This window comes from Anopheles arabiensis, chromosome 2 (assembly GCF_016920715.1).
Source record: "Anopheles arabiensis isolate DONGOLA chromosome 2, AaraD3, whole genome shotgun sequence".
NCBI classification, from domain to species: Eukaryota; Metazoa; Arthropoda; class Insecta; order Diptera; family Culicidae; genus Anopheles; species Anopheles arabiensis.
Genome location: NC_053517.1, coordinates 86,245,931 through 86,262,928, shown reverse-complemented (window position 1 = coordinate 86,262,928; position 16,998 = coordinate 86,245,931). Strand labels below are relative to the sequence as shown.

General features: G+C 47.9%; 2 protein-coding genes across 4 annotated transcripts in view; one reads left to right on the top strand and one right to left on the bottom strand.

The window, feature by feature from the left end:
- Positions 1-783: 783 nt before the first annotated feature.
- LOC120894257 (probable chitinase 10) overlaps positions 784-16,998 on the bottom strand; it is a 32,587-nt gene continuing 16,372 nt past the window's right edge. For all 3 annotated transcript variants that reach the window (XM_040296740.1, XM_040296739.1, XM_040296741.1), the window contains exons 3-9: positions 6,078-6,159; positions 5,619-5,869; positions 4,372-5,544; positions 4,189-4,300; positions 3,141-4,111; positions 2,873-3,074; positions 784-2,805 (exon numbers count right to left, since the gene is read on the bottom strand). In XM_040296740.1, the coding sequence (XP_040152674.1) occupies positions 2,597-2,805; positions 2,873-3,074; positions 3,141-4,111; positions 4,189-4,300; positions 4,372-5,544; positions 5,619-5,869; positions 6,078-6,159 (3,000 nt within the window). In that variant the 3' untranslated portion in view covers positions 784-2,596. The remainder of the gene's footprint in view (positions 2,806-2,872; positions 3,075-3,140; positions 4,112-4,188; positions 4,301-4,371; positions 5,545-5,618; positions 5,870-6,077; positions 6,160-16,998) is intronic.
- LOC120894258 lies at positions 14,043-14,571 on the top strand. The gene is made up of 2 exons (XM_040296742.1): positions 14,043-14,175; positions 14,236-14,571. Exons 1-2 carry the CDS (start codon positions 14,119-14,121, stop codon positions 14,503-14,505), a joined length of 327 nt encoding a protein of 108 aa, XP_040152676.1. The 5' UTR covers positions 14,043-14,118; the 3' UTR covers positions 14,506-14,571.

Sequence of the window (16,998 nt, the reverse complement as noted above, 5' to 3'; positions counted from 1 at the left end):
ATAAAACTCATTTTGAGAAGAAAAAAAACTGATAAATAATGCATCTAAATTCTACAGCTTTATTTTAGTAAAGCTAGATTTTAGTTTTGAAGAATTTTAAACTATTTTGTAATTTTGATCATAGTAGGAAACTATTTATTTTGATCATAACGAAGTGGTCAAGGGCCATAGTTTGTAGCATCCCTGGTCTATTTTAAAGATTTTTAATGAATTTATTGCAAATTTAAAAAAAAAAATATTGAAGAAAAGAAAAAGAAAACAAGTCAACATTTAAGGTCGTGGGGCCACGGGGCTTTATTAAACTAAGAAAACATTCTCAAGCACTCAAAACTTGTACACAGACGCGAGCTTGTGGCCGTCGTCAATTTTGCTCACTCAGAAATTGATAAAGCCACTGAAGTTTTATTTGGAGCTTTAAATAGAAAATAAGCTCTTGATCGCATTTAAAAAAAAATCTATTATAAACATTGAATACATTTTCCAAAGGGATTACCGAAAAATAAAACAGCACAATAGCTCATATTTCAGCAAGCCAATCGCTCCATCCTCAACTTTCGAAAAGATTTTCAAAGATTCTCAAATCGATTTTGTGCTGATTCGACAAACGTTGTGAACGTAGGTATCCCAAAAGTACCATGGCCCCGCGGCCTAACACAGTAACTCCTGAGATCGATTATCAACAGTATTTATTGATCGCATGCCATCGCAGTGCCCTCTGCCGGAATTAAAACGCACTACCACTACTATCGAAGTCAGGGATTGTAAAATTCAACCACGTCAAAGTTTATATTTATACTAATAAGTGATTTATTCATCAAAAAAGTACATTTAACATATATTTTTTTACATTAAAAATAAAGTATTGTCGCAGTTTGCATTAACTGTTCTCGTTTGTCGCTTGCACTCCGAAAGGGAAACTACGCCTGTCAAACGGGCCGCTTTTTCCACATAGAACCCCATAAATTTACTGATTCATCGTAATATTTTGCAGGTTTTTGTTTTCTAAGAGTCTCCACAAATTGTACTGTCCCCACAACCCGTTTCCGATCGGTGTGGGACACGCGTCTTTCCCAGGTTCGGCGGCAAGGCTCACTCGCGTCACTGTTTCGCACGTGTTGTTAATCGCATCCGCTTAACGCTTTCCTGTTCTCCATCCTCTAATTTACTTGTCCTGCGTTGAATTCATCTTCTCATAAACAGAAAATGAGCTATCTGTTTAGCCTTAGAAACAGTTCCTGCTTTTCTTGTTCCGCTTGTGTTCCGCTTATAAGTAGTAACGTTCTTCCTTTTCCCCGCTCGTTGTCGCTGGTGCTGTTTCGTTTTGTGTTTTTCATTTTACTGGTTTGTATTTATTTGTCTGATTTTGGAAAGTAGTCTTTTAGTGTTTGCTTGTTGTTTTGCTAGTGTGTTTGATCTCTTTTTAATTCATTGTTTTCCGTTCTCTGATGTTGGTGAGACGTTTTCTACTTCTGTTTTCATTTCATATTCGCTTCATTCTCTTGCTATGCCTGCTTTCCTAAACATCTCTTCTTTCACATACTTTTTTTTTCACACGGCTGCTTAGCTTTCGCTGGCTCCTTGTTTTGTTTTTCTTTTGTTTATATACACTTAATTATCACAGTTTTTATACATCTATCAAAAACGACATTTACAGATATTACTGGTGTTTAAAAAAAAGAGAAAAAAACAAACAAACAAACAACTGCTGTTCTTCGATTGATGTCGTGTGTAATTTAATGGTTGTATGTTAAAAAAAGTGTAAAAAAAACTGTGGCTGTTTTTCCCTCATTTTTGTAACCGACGTTCGAAACTCTCAGCGTGCCGCCTTTTACGGTAGATTGAGCCTGGTTGACAACGAGCTCACGCACAATCACCCGGTGCGTGTTGTAGCAATTTAAGCTTCCTTCCCTTTTCGTTCATAAATAGCATCTTTTTCTTTTTAATGTGTAGAATCAAGTGCATAGTTTAAGAAAAGACACCGTCCAGCATACGTAGCAACATCTCATACCGGTTTGTCGAGTCCAGTTTGCTGTAGCTGGCGGAATGATAGCAACAGAAGGACTTTTATGTATAAATAATTGATGTTTTCCTCCAGCACATTCAGATTGTACTGTTAGCAAGAAGAAATGCCTATCAACCTTTCTACCGTTGCGATTCAATGTCCGTGTGCCAAGACATAGGCGTTAGTAAAGAGGAAACAGGTTGCAATTTGTATTACTTTAAATCTCCATGTGAAGGTGAAAGTAAGGACGTGTGGCATACAAATATAATAGTATTTACAAACAGTGGCTCCAAGGCTGTCGTGAGTCGATTTTCTCCTCATGTCATGCGTTCGTTATGTGGCAGAATAAGTTTGGTCGCACCACTCCAGAGAGCAGAGTGTGGCTGACCCATTTTCGTTTTAAGGTGGCAGGGTAGAGTATTCTGTTTTCATTTGCTTTACACGCTAACAACACGCTAGCAATGAATCTGGGCAGTAGTAGATAAAATTTGAAGTTGACAGACGGTTGTAAAATGGCTCACGATAAAGGGCGCGCCTGGCAGAATAGCTCACTGGGGCCGCTCAAGGCCGACCTTTTTTTTTTTGTTCGTCTACTTAGGCTGCCGGGGCCTGCGTGTGATGCTGACAGCCTTCCACATTTTCGGGCCAATCGCACACATTCTCGTTCGGATTGAAGACCAAGTTGGCCGGGCATGGCATGTGATGTTTGCGCTCTCCCTCGCACATGAAGTAGTGCGTACAGTCGGCCTTATCCGGATGGTAGCTGATGTGGCCGTCCTCTTCGGCGCAGGTCACCTCGTTGGCTGGAAAAGCAAACATTTGAGATTAATATCTGTCCAATGAAGAGCATCAGCTGGTCGAGAGACTTACGATCCTTGGTCGTGTAAGCACCGCGCGGTCCGAACGACTCATACGGGCCATCGTACTCCAGCGCCACCTTGTAGTCCTTCAGCTCACTGTTGAGTACGTTCAGCAGCGGGTACTTGCCACTGCCGCAGCGACCCGAGAAGTCATCCATATCGATCGACCACACCATAATGCCACCGAAACCTTCCTCCTTGAGCCACTCCATCTGCAAAGGACATCATGAAACAGGCATTAAATTCTATGTTCTCTAATAACTAAAACTTCAGCTTACCTTTGTCTTCAGCGATCGCTCATCATCGAAACCGACCCACTGATCCTTTCGGTAAGCGAATGGCACCTGCTGCTCCGAGTCCCACACCAGCGTCGTGTTGTCCACTCCGAGGAATGCACAAATTTCGTAATAGCTCAGGAAGCCAGCCTCATTGGTAAACTTGCCCGGCAGACCACCGCCCGATGCAGGCGCTCCAATATCGAACTGCGTCTGATTAACGAGCGTGAACGATCGCCCGTACGTGGGCATACCGATCAGTAGCTTCTCCTTGGGGGCACCCTGCTTGACCCACTCGCGCGCACTATAGTCAACGGTCAGCTTCTTCTGATAGTTGGAGGCCGAATCCAGCGGGAAGAGCGGTGAATTGTGCCCAACCTGACGCTCCCACTGACCGTGGAAGTCGTACGTCATCACGTTAATAAAGTCCAGATACTTCGAGATCTCGGGCACATCGTACCCGGCAGCGATCGCTTCGAACGAGGCAGGCACGGCAGCGGTCAGCAGCAGTCGCGGTTGACCAGACGTTTTCGCCTCACCCTCAAACGCGACGCGCAGCTCGCGCAGCAGATCAACGTATGCCTTGCGGTCGTCGGCACCGCGCGGATACTCCCAGTCGACGTCGAGCCCGTTGAACTGGTACTCGCGCAGGAACTCGATCGCTTCGTACACGAACTGGTTCATGCGGAACACGTTCGAGGTAAGCTCCTTGAACGGGGTGGACCCGAACGCCCAACCGCCGATCGCGAGCAGGATCTGCAGGTCCGGGTTCTTCTCGCGCAGTGCGATCACCTCGTCGTACATGTCCGGATCGTTCTCGTTCGCTTCGGTCAGCTTGTGGTCCTTCAGCGTGGCAAAGGCGTACACGATGTGCGTGCAGAGGCTGGCGTCGACGTCCTTCGGTTCAAACTTACCAGCACCGGGGCGCTTCACTGACCAGCTGGTCAAGTAGCAGAACACTTGCGCTGGTCGTGCTGTGTAGAATGGGAGTCAGGTTGGAATGAGTGGAGTTGGAAGGAATTCTTGGAGATTGGGACAACCCGATACTTACAGTTCTTTTCCACCGTTGCCAGTCCCTGCTTGATGATCTTCTTCTGAGGCTTCTGCACCTTGGCCAGCAGCTCAGACACGGAGATTTTGATCGGTGCAGGCTTTTCAACTTCCTGCAAATAAAAACCCCAAAAGACAGGTTTGTTAGGATAAAGATACCCCTTTCAAATCATATTGCTCTTACCTTCTCCACAATTGTAGCAGCCACCGAGGACCAATCGACGTCCTTCGCCTCCTTGCCACGGCTAACACCGCGCAGCTCCTCGCGCATCGCCCCGATCAGCGGGTACTTCACATTGCCACCGCAAACCGTGCCCGAGAAGTCATCCATATCGACCGTCCACACCATCGCACCGCCGAACCCGTTCGTCTTGATCCAGCTCATCTTGTTGCGGATCGCGCGCTCATCGTCAAATCCAACCCACTGATCACCGTCCACCAGGTACGGCACCTTCATCTCGTCGTCCCAAATGTACACCGCACCGTTCAGCAGCATCTCGCAGATCTCGTAGTACGCCAGGAAGCCGGACTCCTTCGTGTATTCGCCCGCCTTACCGCCTCCACTGGCCGGTGAGTTCACCTTGTACCGTTCCGTGTTGGACAGCGTGAACGAACGTCCGTACGTTGGCATACCAATTACCAGCTTTTCCTTCGGTGCACCCAGCTTCACCCACAGATTGGCGGCATAGTCCACCGACAGCTGCTTGCGCCACTCGCTGTCCGAGGACGGTGCGTACAGCGGTGCATTGTGACCCGTCTCGCGTTCCCACTTGCCGTGGAAATCGTACGCCATCAGGTTGATAAAGTCGAGGTAGCTGGCCACCGCCGGCACATCGTACCCACCGCGCACATTGTCCGGACCGACGGGGACGGCCGCCGTGAGCAGCAGCCGCGGCTGGCGGATCTCCTGCGACTCCGCATCGAACGCTTCCTTCAGCTCTTTCAGCAGCAGCACAAAGTTCTTCTTGTCATCGCCACCCTTCGGGTACTCCCAATCCATGTCGAGCCCGTCGAAACCACGCTGCCGCAGGAACGGAATGGCCGAGTAGATGAACGTTTGGCGGGCGTAGCGCGTCGCAGACATTTCCTTAAACTTTTGCGTTCCGAACGACCAGCCACCGATGGCCAGCAGCACCTTCAGCTTCGGGTTTGCCTTCTTCAGTGTCATCATTCGCTCGTACAGGCCGGTCTTGCCATCCTTCGTCTCGTCGTTGCTCTCAAACGAGCTCAGCTTGCCCTTCTTCAGCCAGCCGAACGCGAAGATGATGTGTGTGCAGAGGTCGGCCGGGATGTCCTCCGGGACGAACTTACCGATCTTGGTACGGTACTGCGACCAGTTGGTGTAGTAGCAAACGATCTGTAAAGCGAAGCGTGTCCGTATCGGTCAAAGATAGGTTTGTGGGTAAGGGCTATATGTCAGGCAATGCTTACCTTGTAGCCATCACTGTCGACCTGTGCTTTCTTGGACACGAGGGCAGAGCTGGCAGCGCCCGCTACGACCGCCGTACCGGCAGCACCGGCCGCCAGTGAGCCGCGCGTTTTCGTGCGCACGCGGAATCGGTTCGTTGCCGAGGCGGGCGCCTGATCCGACCGATCCTGTGCCTTTTTCGTGGGGATTTGATTGTCTTCTGGCTTCGCTACGGAGGACTTTAGGTTAGTGGGTCGCCGTATTCTTCGCTTTGCTGTCGGGGCAAAAAAGGCAGAACGGTGAACGATTAGTTGTGCGGTTGATCCACTCAAACGTTTCAGTCACCAGAGAGCGTGTATGTGCAAAGATCACATTGCAAGTGTTGCAGCGACAACAGGACAATAAATTAGTTTGATTTATCTTAATTTCCTGGGTGTTAAATGCCAGCTTAATGCGTTTACCACGACGGGGCTTGTACTTACTTTGCGCACTGTCTGTCGCTTGGGAGAAGATCGCGATGAGGATGCATAGCACTATCGCTATTCTTAGTATCCGAGGCGTTAACTGCAAGTGGAGAAGAGCGCAAATGGAAAGCAAAGTATTAATTGTCTGTCATTTAAATTGGCACTACCATTTAGGGTGAACGTTAAATATCGATAGCGACTGAGGCCTTATGGGTCACGGTGAAACCTTTCAGCACCTGCTTAAATGTTTAATGTTTACCTTTGGATGTCAACATTTAGTGCTTCCCTACACGGGCAGCGATAGAAAACGATCGATTGCGAAGTTGTTCCAATTTTAGGATTGAAGATTACGCGTTTTGTGAGCTGTCTAAGCCGCGGCAAGTACTAATCTGATTAGCAAATTGGCTTTGAAAACCATTTACTCTCTCATTGTTTGTCAATAAGCCCAGATTTCAAGCGTCCCCCAAAGGTAGTAAGGGTAGGGCTTGATGCACACACAGCAAAAAGCACAAGCAAAACAGTTGTTATCTAATCACACCGGTGGATCTGTATGGGGCTGTTTTCTTCGCCAGTTAGATAATCACTCTACCGTCAAGTTCACAGCGAGCTGACCTGCATTCGATGAGAACGAGTTTTGCAAAGCCTGCAACAGCAGCTTGCCTCAAGTGCTTGTGCCACGAGCACATCTTCCAGATCACCTTCGGCAGATGATCGAGTGGATTGAGCACAGCTCAAAACAATCGGTTTACCATTCTGACGGCTGCTGGATGCCTGAAAAAGGCACGGCGCGTTTTGACGGTGTTGAAGCAACGCCGATACACTATCCACGCGTTGGCCACCTCTCGGCGGCTTGCCTAATTGGGTCGAGTTGATTAATAGATTAATAGAGGCGGCCGCGGGTGGAGGGGCTGGATGGGTGATGATTATACGATTGCGATCGTGCGATCGTGCGATAAGATGTGTGGCGATGCAACGGCACGAGATGCCACCAAAAGGTGCAGGAGATGTTGCTGAAGCTCCCGTGCGCGCCAAAGATATTCGTGGCGCGCGAAGCATTTTCAAACCCAACCCCAAACCCCGTTTGTCAGCTTTGCCAAACCTTGGAAGTATGGCACGACAGTCGGCACTGGCTTTGCCTGGCCTAATCTTTTTGGCCTTTCGTCAAACCAGCGGCAGCGAGCGAGAATGTTTGAAAAAGTCATCAAATGCCACCAGCACATCAAATGTCGAGGTGGTAATAAGCGTCTATTAGCGGTGCTGCCATCGCGTCTCCAGCGCGACTTCTTCGTTCGTGGTTGCTGCATGAAAAATTGTTCGGTTTTCGTGGTTCAAAACATTTTCGTAGTTAACCTTTTTACGCGCGTTAACTTCGTCCAAATTGGACTTTCTCTCACCGCACCACGTACATGCAAACGCGCTTGTTTACGTTGGCCAGACAGCATACTTCTCTCCGAGTACGAGACTTCGCCGCAGCGCCGATCAGTTTGTACTTGACCGCAATTGGCCACCCCGACGTCATAAACGGCACTCGGGGACGATGCGACCAGCAGCGAAGCTCCACAGCTGTGCTACTCTTCTGTGCAATGACGGCAGCTGGCTAAAACATGGCAGAATGCTTCGTTTGTCTGTGCTTTGAATGGACAGCTTCTCAGCTGCAGCTGCTTGTCATGTGGGCTTTCGAGTGCAAACATTTTGTTTTGCAGATTCTTTGATTTTGACTCTCAACACCAGAACACCTGGTGGGAGTGCATTTTAGTGCATTCATTTCAAAACTGCAGTTCGGTTAGAGTTTGGCAAAAGCATTTGGCAAAACCAAACGCAAACTTAATGGGGTGGTCGAAAACTCTATTTCACCCCATTTTGGGCTGTGCAGATTGCGTAAGTGATACGGCGGTTACATTCGCAGACTTACCGTACCAACTGCGTCATGATACTGACGTTAAGTTCCCCCCCAAAAACCCACCACTGAGGGGAGGAGATTATGTAGCGCGTGTGTCCATTTGAGGTTAGCTGTCTCCGTGCGCCTTCCATCTCCATCGCTGGCTTAGAGGTTGTGGCTGTGGGGCTGTGTGGAGGCAAAAAAAACCCACCGACACAAAGCTCAGCTCAAGATCGCCAAACAGTACGACTCACAGCACAAATCACACAAGCCCCCGGGTGTGCCATATTATCACACAATGCAGCAGCAGTTGCTCCCCACGTTCGTTGGTGTTGTTGTGAATTTTCAGCTGCGTGAGCTGAGAAGGAGTGCTGAAGTAGTAAAGCAAAAGCTCTCGATCGGTTTGCTGATTTGTTAATCTAATCTTCGTGTGCACACACAAAACACACACACACACACACACACATAGAACGGGTCGTAGGAGCAATAGATTGTGCTTTGCTTAGTGAAAGGCCAATTGGTACCTACGGACAGGGAATTGAGTCATTTGATAGTCTGTCGTTTAAGCTAATTATCTGCATCGAAGTTGAGGCGTTTACAAGTGTTAGTTTAATGGAATTGCTGTTTGATAGGTAAATGTACTTTACGCCACATTATTGTGGCATAGGACTCAAGGACAGAAGAGTAAGTGAAGTGATGTAGCAAACGAGTAGTTCTAGTTATTTTGCAACGGAATTTGATACTTGTAATTTTCGACTCCAATTGTAGGCAAGAACAAAATATTTTGTGAAACAAATGAAGTTGATGTGAAGCTTACTGAACTCGTAGTCGTCGTTGTTGTAGAATATATCAAAACGATTAAATGCATTCAATTAACTCATTAGACTCCATTCAACATCTTGGAATGAAATCATCTATTATAGTAGATCCTATGACCCCTTCTACTGCTTTATACCTAAAGGTTACGGCAATGCGCCAAACCCCAATTTGCTACCGTTGAAGCTTTCTTCTACAATCTTCTAATAGGCCCTCTTCTTCTCATACTCTTAACAAACCGCAACCCTTTACGCAATAGACATTTCAGGCAGGCTCATTAGCATATGAGCCACTATTCCACTCGGTGCAGCAACAGCCACAACAGTAGGTACGGATTTGCTCGTTGAACATTCTCTCACGACGAGCTTGTCTGTTTGCCAGCTTATCATACGATGAGCTCACACGGGAAAGCATGGCCTACCGGCGCTACATGACGCTACATTCCCAGCATTACTTCGTACTTTACGGCGGCAAGGGTGATGCAAAAGCGAAAACACTTAATCGAAGGTTTTATCCCTTCGCCACAGAAGCGACACACAGAGACAGGCCGGTGGCACCGTACGAGGCGCCACCGAAGGAAGCGTGCCTCTAATGGAATGAAAGCCCGCTACCGGACTGGCATCGGATGCTGTGGTCTTCCATTTGCGGCAGACCACCCGTAACCAACCCCGGGGACCTTAATGGTTTGCGTGACTACACACGACCGCGTTGGACACCGTTCCTGGAGGGCCGCGTAATACGAAGCGGGCGATGGTGGTTTGGATGATAAATCATTGTTTCAAGATATTTTAATATTTATTAACCATTAGTGCGCTCACACCACCATAGCACTACCGGAAAGATGGGATAGGTCTTACGCGAGCGGTGACTACCTTTTACAGATTGCTGGCGGACGGCGTTATCGCCGCATTTGGAAAAAACGTGTCAAAGCAGAACGAAACATGCTAGCGGCCCTTTGGTGCTTTCTCACACCTACCATGGCTGTGAGTGGTTGTGACTTAACACGCCAGGTGAAAGTTACTCCACACACACACACACTCACACGCAGCTGTTAACCTCGGTTCCCATAACACCGCAGCCCTTTTGCTTCCGAAGGGATTGCTGGAAGGTGTTGGAAAGAAGTTACTGACCTGCCACAACTATGGAGCGCGCGTGCGCACAACGGCAACAGATTAGAGGGAGTTAGATGGGAGGGCGCCGGTGTGTGTGTGTCAGCCACGTGTTCAATTTCCCTACACTATACTGTCAGCCCAACTGTCATCCGTGTGCAGTCAGGCGAAAACAAACGCTTCCTTTCACCAGGCGCACAACACCTAGCGAAGGTGGCTTTGATTTCGATGAAAGAAAGAGAGAGAGAGGGAGAGACTCCCATGACGACTGACATGGGTGAAAAGTTCAAATTGGCGTTTGTTTTCCGCTTTCCTTTTGCTGCGAGAAAACCTCATTAGCATCAGTGGAAAACCCCTTTTTTCTGCGAGCAGCCCCAGCGTGACATTCCCGGGTGGGTCGAGACTGACAGCTCAATTAACTTTTCCATCAGAGGGACTTCTGCTCAATCAAGCGTAAAATTGTGATTTTCTTTGTAGCGGGAGCGCAGAACCATGCAGCAGGATGCGTGAACAGAGCAGGTGAGTGTATTTGTGTGTCCTGTCAGCTGGTTGCTATATACGCCGGTTGCTAGGACTCCACTGTGCAGTCATGCGTGGTTGGAAAACTGCCCCTGTCACTGTCAGGCTCCTGGTAGCAGTAGGGAAAACTCCGAGCAGCGAGCATTCTCAACAGTGGTGATAGTGGGACGCTGCTCCCCATCCACCATACAAATGATATCAAATCACGAATATGCTTGGTAAGTCCGCCCCACTAATTGGAGCGATTTTGGGACTTCAATGTTCACTGAGGCAGAAAGCTGGAGACACCATGGCCGGGAGAGCATGCCCGGTAAGGAGGCCGTCGTTCGAGGCTGACGTAGACACGCGACGAAGGGTTCACGAAGGCTTGGGTTAGAAAATGGGGTGCCCCAAGCATACTTTATTGACTTCAACCTGCCCAGCAGTAGCGACCGCGTATGACATCCTGGTGCGGTGAAAATCAAATTATTCACGGTTCGCTGCATCTGATCGCTGCCGATGCCCTTTCAAATCGTGCCCAAACCCCTCCCGGCCATGTCCGGGTTGGCTGTGTCCGGGTTCAGACGTGTACCCTCCCCCGCTTGCCGAGCAGCCGAACGCCGCACAGACAATTGGCCCGCAGGTCCAATTTCTCCAAGCGCCGTTTCCACGCCAAGGCTGTTATCACGTGCTCCGGTCTTTAACGGGGGGACGCTTTCTCCATTCTCTCGCATTTTGTTCGGCCTCCAGAGGGAGGGCGCATGCGTGCAGCGGCCGAATGACAAGTGCGCCCTTGCCTGTACGCTGGTGGCAAACCGCCTGCCAGACCGGGTGGAGCCGTTTTCGCACGGCTGTGATTCGATTGTGCAGTGGAATGGAGCGAAATTTATCGGCCACAGCTGACTGAGCTGGAAGATTTCGATGCCGTTCTTCCTAATCAAACGAGCAAACGGGGCGCGCTCGAGCGCACTAATTTGCTCGGTGCAATCAAGCGTGAAAGATAGAATTTTCCGGCGCCAGGAACGCATACGCGGGTGTAGGTTGTTTTATGAGTTTTCCCCTTCACTGAATTTTCCCTACGCCCGGGGTCTCCCGTGTTCGGTCATGCGTAAAAGATGGAAAACAATTCCTCACCACCAACGCAGCACGGGTGATGCGTTTCTTCTAGATTCGTTTTTGTGTGTGTGTGTGTGTGTGTATGGAGGATTTTCCACGGGAAAACCGTACAGATAGGGGTTAACTCCCTGAGGGTTTGATGTGTCCGTAATTTGGAAATTTTCCACTGCAAATTGTTCAGTCAAGCGTGAAAAGTAGAATTTCCCCGTGCAAAGAGCGCAGCAGCGAGTGGAGGATGTTTCTTATCGGTGTTGAAGGACTCCCTGTTCAGTCATGCGTACAGCATGTAAGAAAACAGCTGATTCGTATCGAAGTGTTGGTGGAAGTAAAACATTCAATAATGCTTTACTATTCGCAATTGAAGTCATGTTTTACCTTAAAATGTATATATTTTTTTAATATTTGTTTTGGTCTTTTCATGTTTCATTATGTTCTCTAAAGTTCCTGAGCAAACTCTAACATCATTAATCATCATTTTACTTTGTCATCGAAAAGGTTCTTTCAAGTGCAGGCCCTCCAGAGTCAAAAAGTCGTCAAAAAGATAGAAATCTGTGAGGCAATCTAAAACTTCTTAATGAGCTTAAAATGCTGCCCGAAACTAAGCCTCTTTTCTTATGAACAGGTGCTAACTAGCGACACTTAGTTGTCGCGCGGCACTATAAATCTTCCAATTTTTGAAACAAACCCTCGCTCCCGTGAAGGCCGTTACCTACGCTCTCCCTGTAGCTGACTGTAGCTGTGTCGTTACACTGATCTAGATCGTGGCGGCAAAAAAGAGAGCGTACGCAAACGAACAACACCGACAGCGAGGTGTCAATGTTTACAGCACAGGTTTTCGAAGGGCAGAGACTGTATATCCCCCCTCCCAGGACGCATGCGCACGGACCACTTCCGTACCATAAGGTTCGATGATTTTCTCATGGCATTGTCTAATGAAGCGGAACAGTTGCGATTCGGAGCGAGCAGGGTCGCATAACCCTAAACCCGGCAGATCGTTACTGCTTGGGTCCTCAACTACTAATCGGGTTGTATCACGGTAAAAGAAAAGAGACAGAGAATGAAATATACAAGCATTGTCAGAGCAAGCAAGCACAGAAAGGAGCAAAAAGGGTAAAATTGCGCACCAAAAAGCCCGATAATCGTTTAATCGTGTGCTCAGTGATGCGAAAAATTCGATTCCACACCGATCAGGCACCCAGGACTGGGCTGGAAGTGTGCCGGAGAGTGTGTGTGTGTGTGTTTTTTTCCGATTTTCCATTGAGACTCCGGATTGTTCAGTCATGCGTAAAAGGGACCTTTTAACCCCTCGCGTGGAACGGAAACATTCCGGCGCTATGTATGCGGAACTGTCAGTGTGTATGTGTGTTTGGTTGTTGGTGATAGCCCTCGTTCACGGGGGGAAGTACACGAATGATAGTGGAACTTTTCGCCGCGATGTCTGTGGGTGTTATCATTGGGGTGGGGAGTGTTGGATTCAATTAAAATATGGCCGGCTTGGCGTGTTTGGAGCCCCACGATAAGGATGTGTTTGTGCGTTCGGGTTCACTGGAGCATGAATTATGATTTCGTTTTACCAGGAAAGCAGGTGTTTTGAGCGATGGACTTTAAAAACGAGCATTGAAGTGGAAATGTTTGTTAGGTGCCACTTTAAAGGGAGAATATTTGCGAAATTTTACGACAATTTAAGAGCTATTTTTGATAGTATTTCTATTTATTCACTTTAAAACAATAATTTCCCGTGTTTGGGAGCAGCGAAATCAAATTCGAATTACTCAACCGAGCAGAAAACAATCCCTTTGCTTCCTTTTACTGCAGTTTCCTTGTTGATCTACGGAAGTGGGCGTCCGCTTTCCAACAGCTAAACACACTAATCGGCACGAAGTGAATGTGCTCCAACCTTTTGATTGCTCACTCGGCTTGACACCATTCGCCCAGCGCTCAGCCAATGTTCCTGAAATTTGGTGTTGGTATTTTGATTTCCTCCATTCCAATTCCTATTAAAGGTTTACTAAATTGCATGCGTGTATTTAAAAAGTGCGCACGAGCATAGCAAACACGCTGTCGTGCTGACTAATTGTGTATGACTTTGTTTTGCACATTACATCGTTTAGTGAGCAATTGCTGGGTAATGAGGCGTTGCAGTGATTAGCGTGAATTGGATGAACAAACACTTGAGCTATTTTGTGTTCGTAAAAAACCGGGTTCAGGAAAGCGAATGGAATTTGAACTGATTTTGATGAATGTTGGTACGCTTATAGTGGCAACACAGCCGGACACGAACCATCATTAGCATCTTGCACGGCTCATTCCAACCACACCTGTTGAAACGGTCAACCATCTGATTGAATTTCTAGCTCACCTTAAGATGCCGTCGTGGCGCACGGTCACCCTACGGCGACTGCTGCCACTGTTGGTTTGTACTTGACATTGCTCAGGGCTGCTCCCAGGCACAGATCAAATAACTGCACAAGGCTTGCGCTTTGAGCAATCGAGAATGTTCTCGGTGTTGTTTGCTCAACTGGGCGCAATCACGCCAGCTGAACGCAATGCACAGCAGGTAGTTTCTAGCCAAGAAATAGTTCAGTATGTCTCTTGATCTTGGCGATCTTGTGTGAGATTAAAGGCACACACAGGAAAAAAAATGGTGAAAATGAAAGGAATATGTATTCTTTTATTTTTCATAGCTATGCTCGTTTTGGTGAGATTCAAGTGTATTCAATAAGACATAGTAACCGTGAAGAATTGATTCATTTTTCAGGTGTCCAGTGCTCCAACCGAATCAAACCAAACGCCAGTCTCGAAAGCGATCGCCCTCATCCACCACCTATCGTACCTGATCGACTACCTGGTGCAGTTCGTCCTGGGAAGCGGGAATGACCGCAAAACACCACCGGAAGCGGCCGACTACTATCAGACCGCACTGGTAGAGGGCAAAAATCCAGCGAGCAAAGATGAGGCCGGCCTAAAGCCGGATAATGCACGCGCTCGGCAGGAAACGGAAATTATACACAAAATGATGAAGGTTTAAGTGTGTGCCATGCTCACACTCAGTGCTGTAAAGACTACCGCGCATTCATTGAACTCTAAAACAGGGTGTGATCGTTTGCATCTCTCTTGCCAATTCATGATGATGACAAAACCTAAATCGATGCCGTACAAACACCTGTGTGTGTGTGTGTGTGGGCAGTGTGGTGGAAATTTTTAATAACCATAACCCCAATAGATCACCGGGGCAGATTTGTGTTGGTTTCAATCCTTGACATGATTGCAACGGTGCCGTGCTGTGACATCGACAGCACATCGTCACAACGCAAATCGATCGCTGACCACCGACGTATCTGAAGTTTTGGACCGGCGACTCCCTTGGAGAAGGTTCATTAGTATGCTCTACCGATCATTAAGCGTTGACTGCGGCGTGCTGTGGACCAGCACGGGCAGGTTTATTGGTCTCACTGGATTGCTTTCACGATCGCTAAGATTGAGCTGCATTAGTATCGCGAGCTTTGATGAAGCAATGACAGTCGAAACAAAAAACACAACAAATCATTTCTAACGCTTACGGGGCACACCTACCAAGCGTCTACCTTCCAAGAACTGGAGTACGGGCCAGTTTTTCGGCAGTTTGCTGTGGCGACTGCTTAAAATTAATTGCACGCAGTCGTGGTGTGATTGCAATGTGAACGGTTGTTGGTTTTTTGTTCTCTCTGAACGGGGTTTGTATTCGAAGAATAAGAACAATATGCTACAATTTGGTTTCTCTCTGCGTGTCTGTGTGTGATTGGTGCGTGGCGTTCTCTCGACCAAACCCCTCCCTACGGTGGGCACACAAAGACCCTGATGGAGAGAGGGTGGGTTCGGTTCACGTCATTCTGCTTTCGAACCCGGCTGCCCGCCAAGGTGATCCAGTTCCCGCTCATGCGATCGATTCGTGTTCCATGCTCTAAGACCGAGCGCGCGAGAGCCACACCACGTCCATTCTTACCTTCAACGGCGCATGGAACAGCGTCCGGAGGGTGTGTGTGTGCGCGCGCATGGCGGTGGTGCACACTGCCGTGGCTTTGTGCAGGTTTGCCTTTTTTTTCCTCGTTCCCCATTTGCCACGCTTTGCATTGCGCACTTGCGCGTACAGGGCAACTTTTACGCTTTTGTTCTCCACGCGAATTCAGATCCCACCCCGTGCGAGGGGCGACACAACAGGCAAGCATTCACTTCGGACCTGCACGGGCAGTCCGGTTTGGGGCTAGCAGAACACAGGTCTCGGGCTCTCCCAGCCGCGCACGCACTTGGCAACACACGTTTGGCGCGATTGCGTAGATAGGCTCGAACTGCACCAGCAGCAGCAGCTTTTTATCATGCCCGTATTGCCCCTTGCCGCGAAACACTACCTGCTGCCATTTCATGCCACGGGGTGCGACCTTTCGGGGGCTGGGATTACAAGGTCTTCCGTCAACTCCGAACAGTGCTGCGGAGCCGAAGTGCCGCCGCCAGGGAGTGACATTTCACCGAGTACCGAGAACGGAAATGGTAAATCAGGTAGCGATATTCGGTCGTAGGCAACAGCAAAAAAAAAAAAGCGACAAACTGTCAGGGCGGGAAGGGTGGACTGAAAAACTTACAGGAAGTTAAAGAGCAGCAGCACACGCAGCGATCGTTCTTAGATCGTTCGTGTTTCCGATCAGCTAGAACGAGTGATCGTAATGGCGAAACATAAATTTAGCCAGCACAGTGTTGGCCTGTGTGGGCTTCTGTTCTTCTGGCTGAATGTCAACTATTGGCGGAGGCATTGATTTAGGGGTTTCCCTTGTTTTCTGAAGACCTTTTTAAACTGCATTAAGCGAGAGACCTTTGTACACAGCGATCGAACGAAAAGGCGAAGGCATCTGCAACGGGCTGTAGGCTCGCGTGTGCCTGTTTACTTACGAGCGGATCTGTCAAACGTGTCATGATGACAGTTAGTAAACATCAATTAAGCCACGCAAGCGTCAAATGTCAATAACCGCGCATTTATGAACGGTACGCGCGCCAACACGGTGTGGGTTTGATGCTTTTCTAATCGTTTGACCTTCAGCTGTGTAGCTTTCAGTGACGGTCTCGTGCATTGTGCGTGCTTGTCCCGTGCTTACTGACACTGTAATTTGGTTTCCAAACACACAAACCCTGTCGCAGACAGGTGCGATTGATGCAATGGGCATTGTGTGTGTGGCTATTAATTTTCTTTTTTAACAGAAATGGAATGATGTTCGCTTGATGTTTAAGACCTGTAATACTTGTCAAAGTGTAGGTTTGTTGGTTTAATTACTTCAAGGTCAAAGAGGAATCTATCAAAAGTGACCAATAATTGGAATGATTCATGTTGCAGCGTGATTGATCAAAGTTTGCCAAACGAATTGAATTAAAGTAAGTTGTTTAAAGAAAAAAGTTTTATTGGTACAAAATGCCTCAGACGTTTTATCTGTTACATTAAACCTTTTCGACACAAATTTTTCAAATTTTGAACCTTTTTCACCAACGACTCATACGA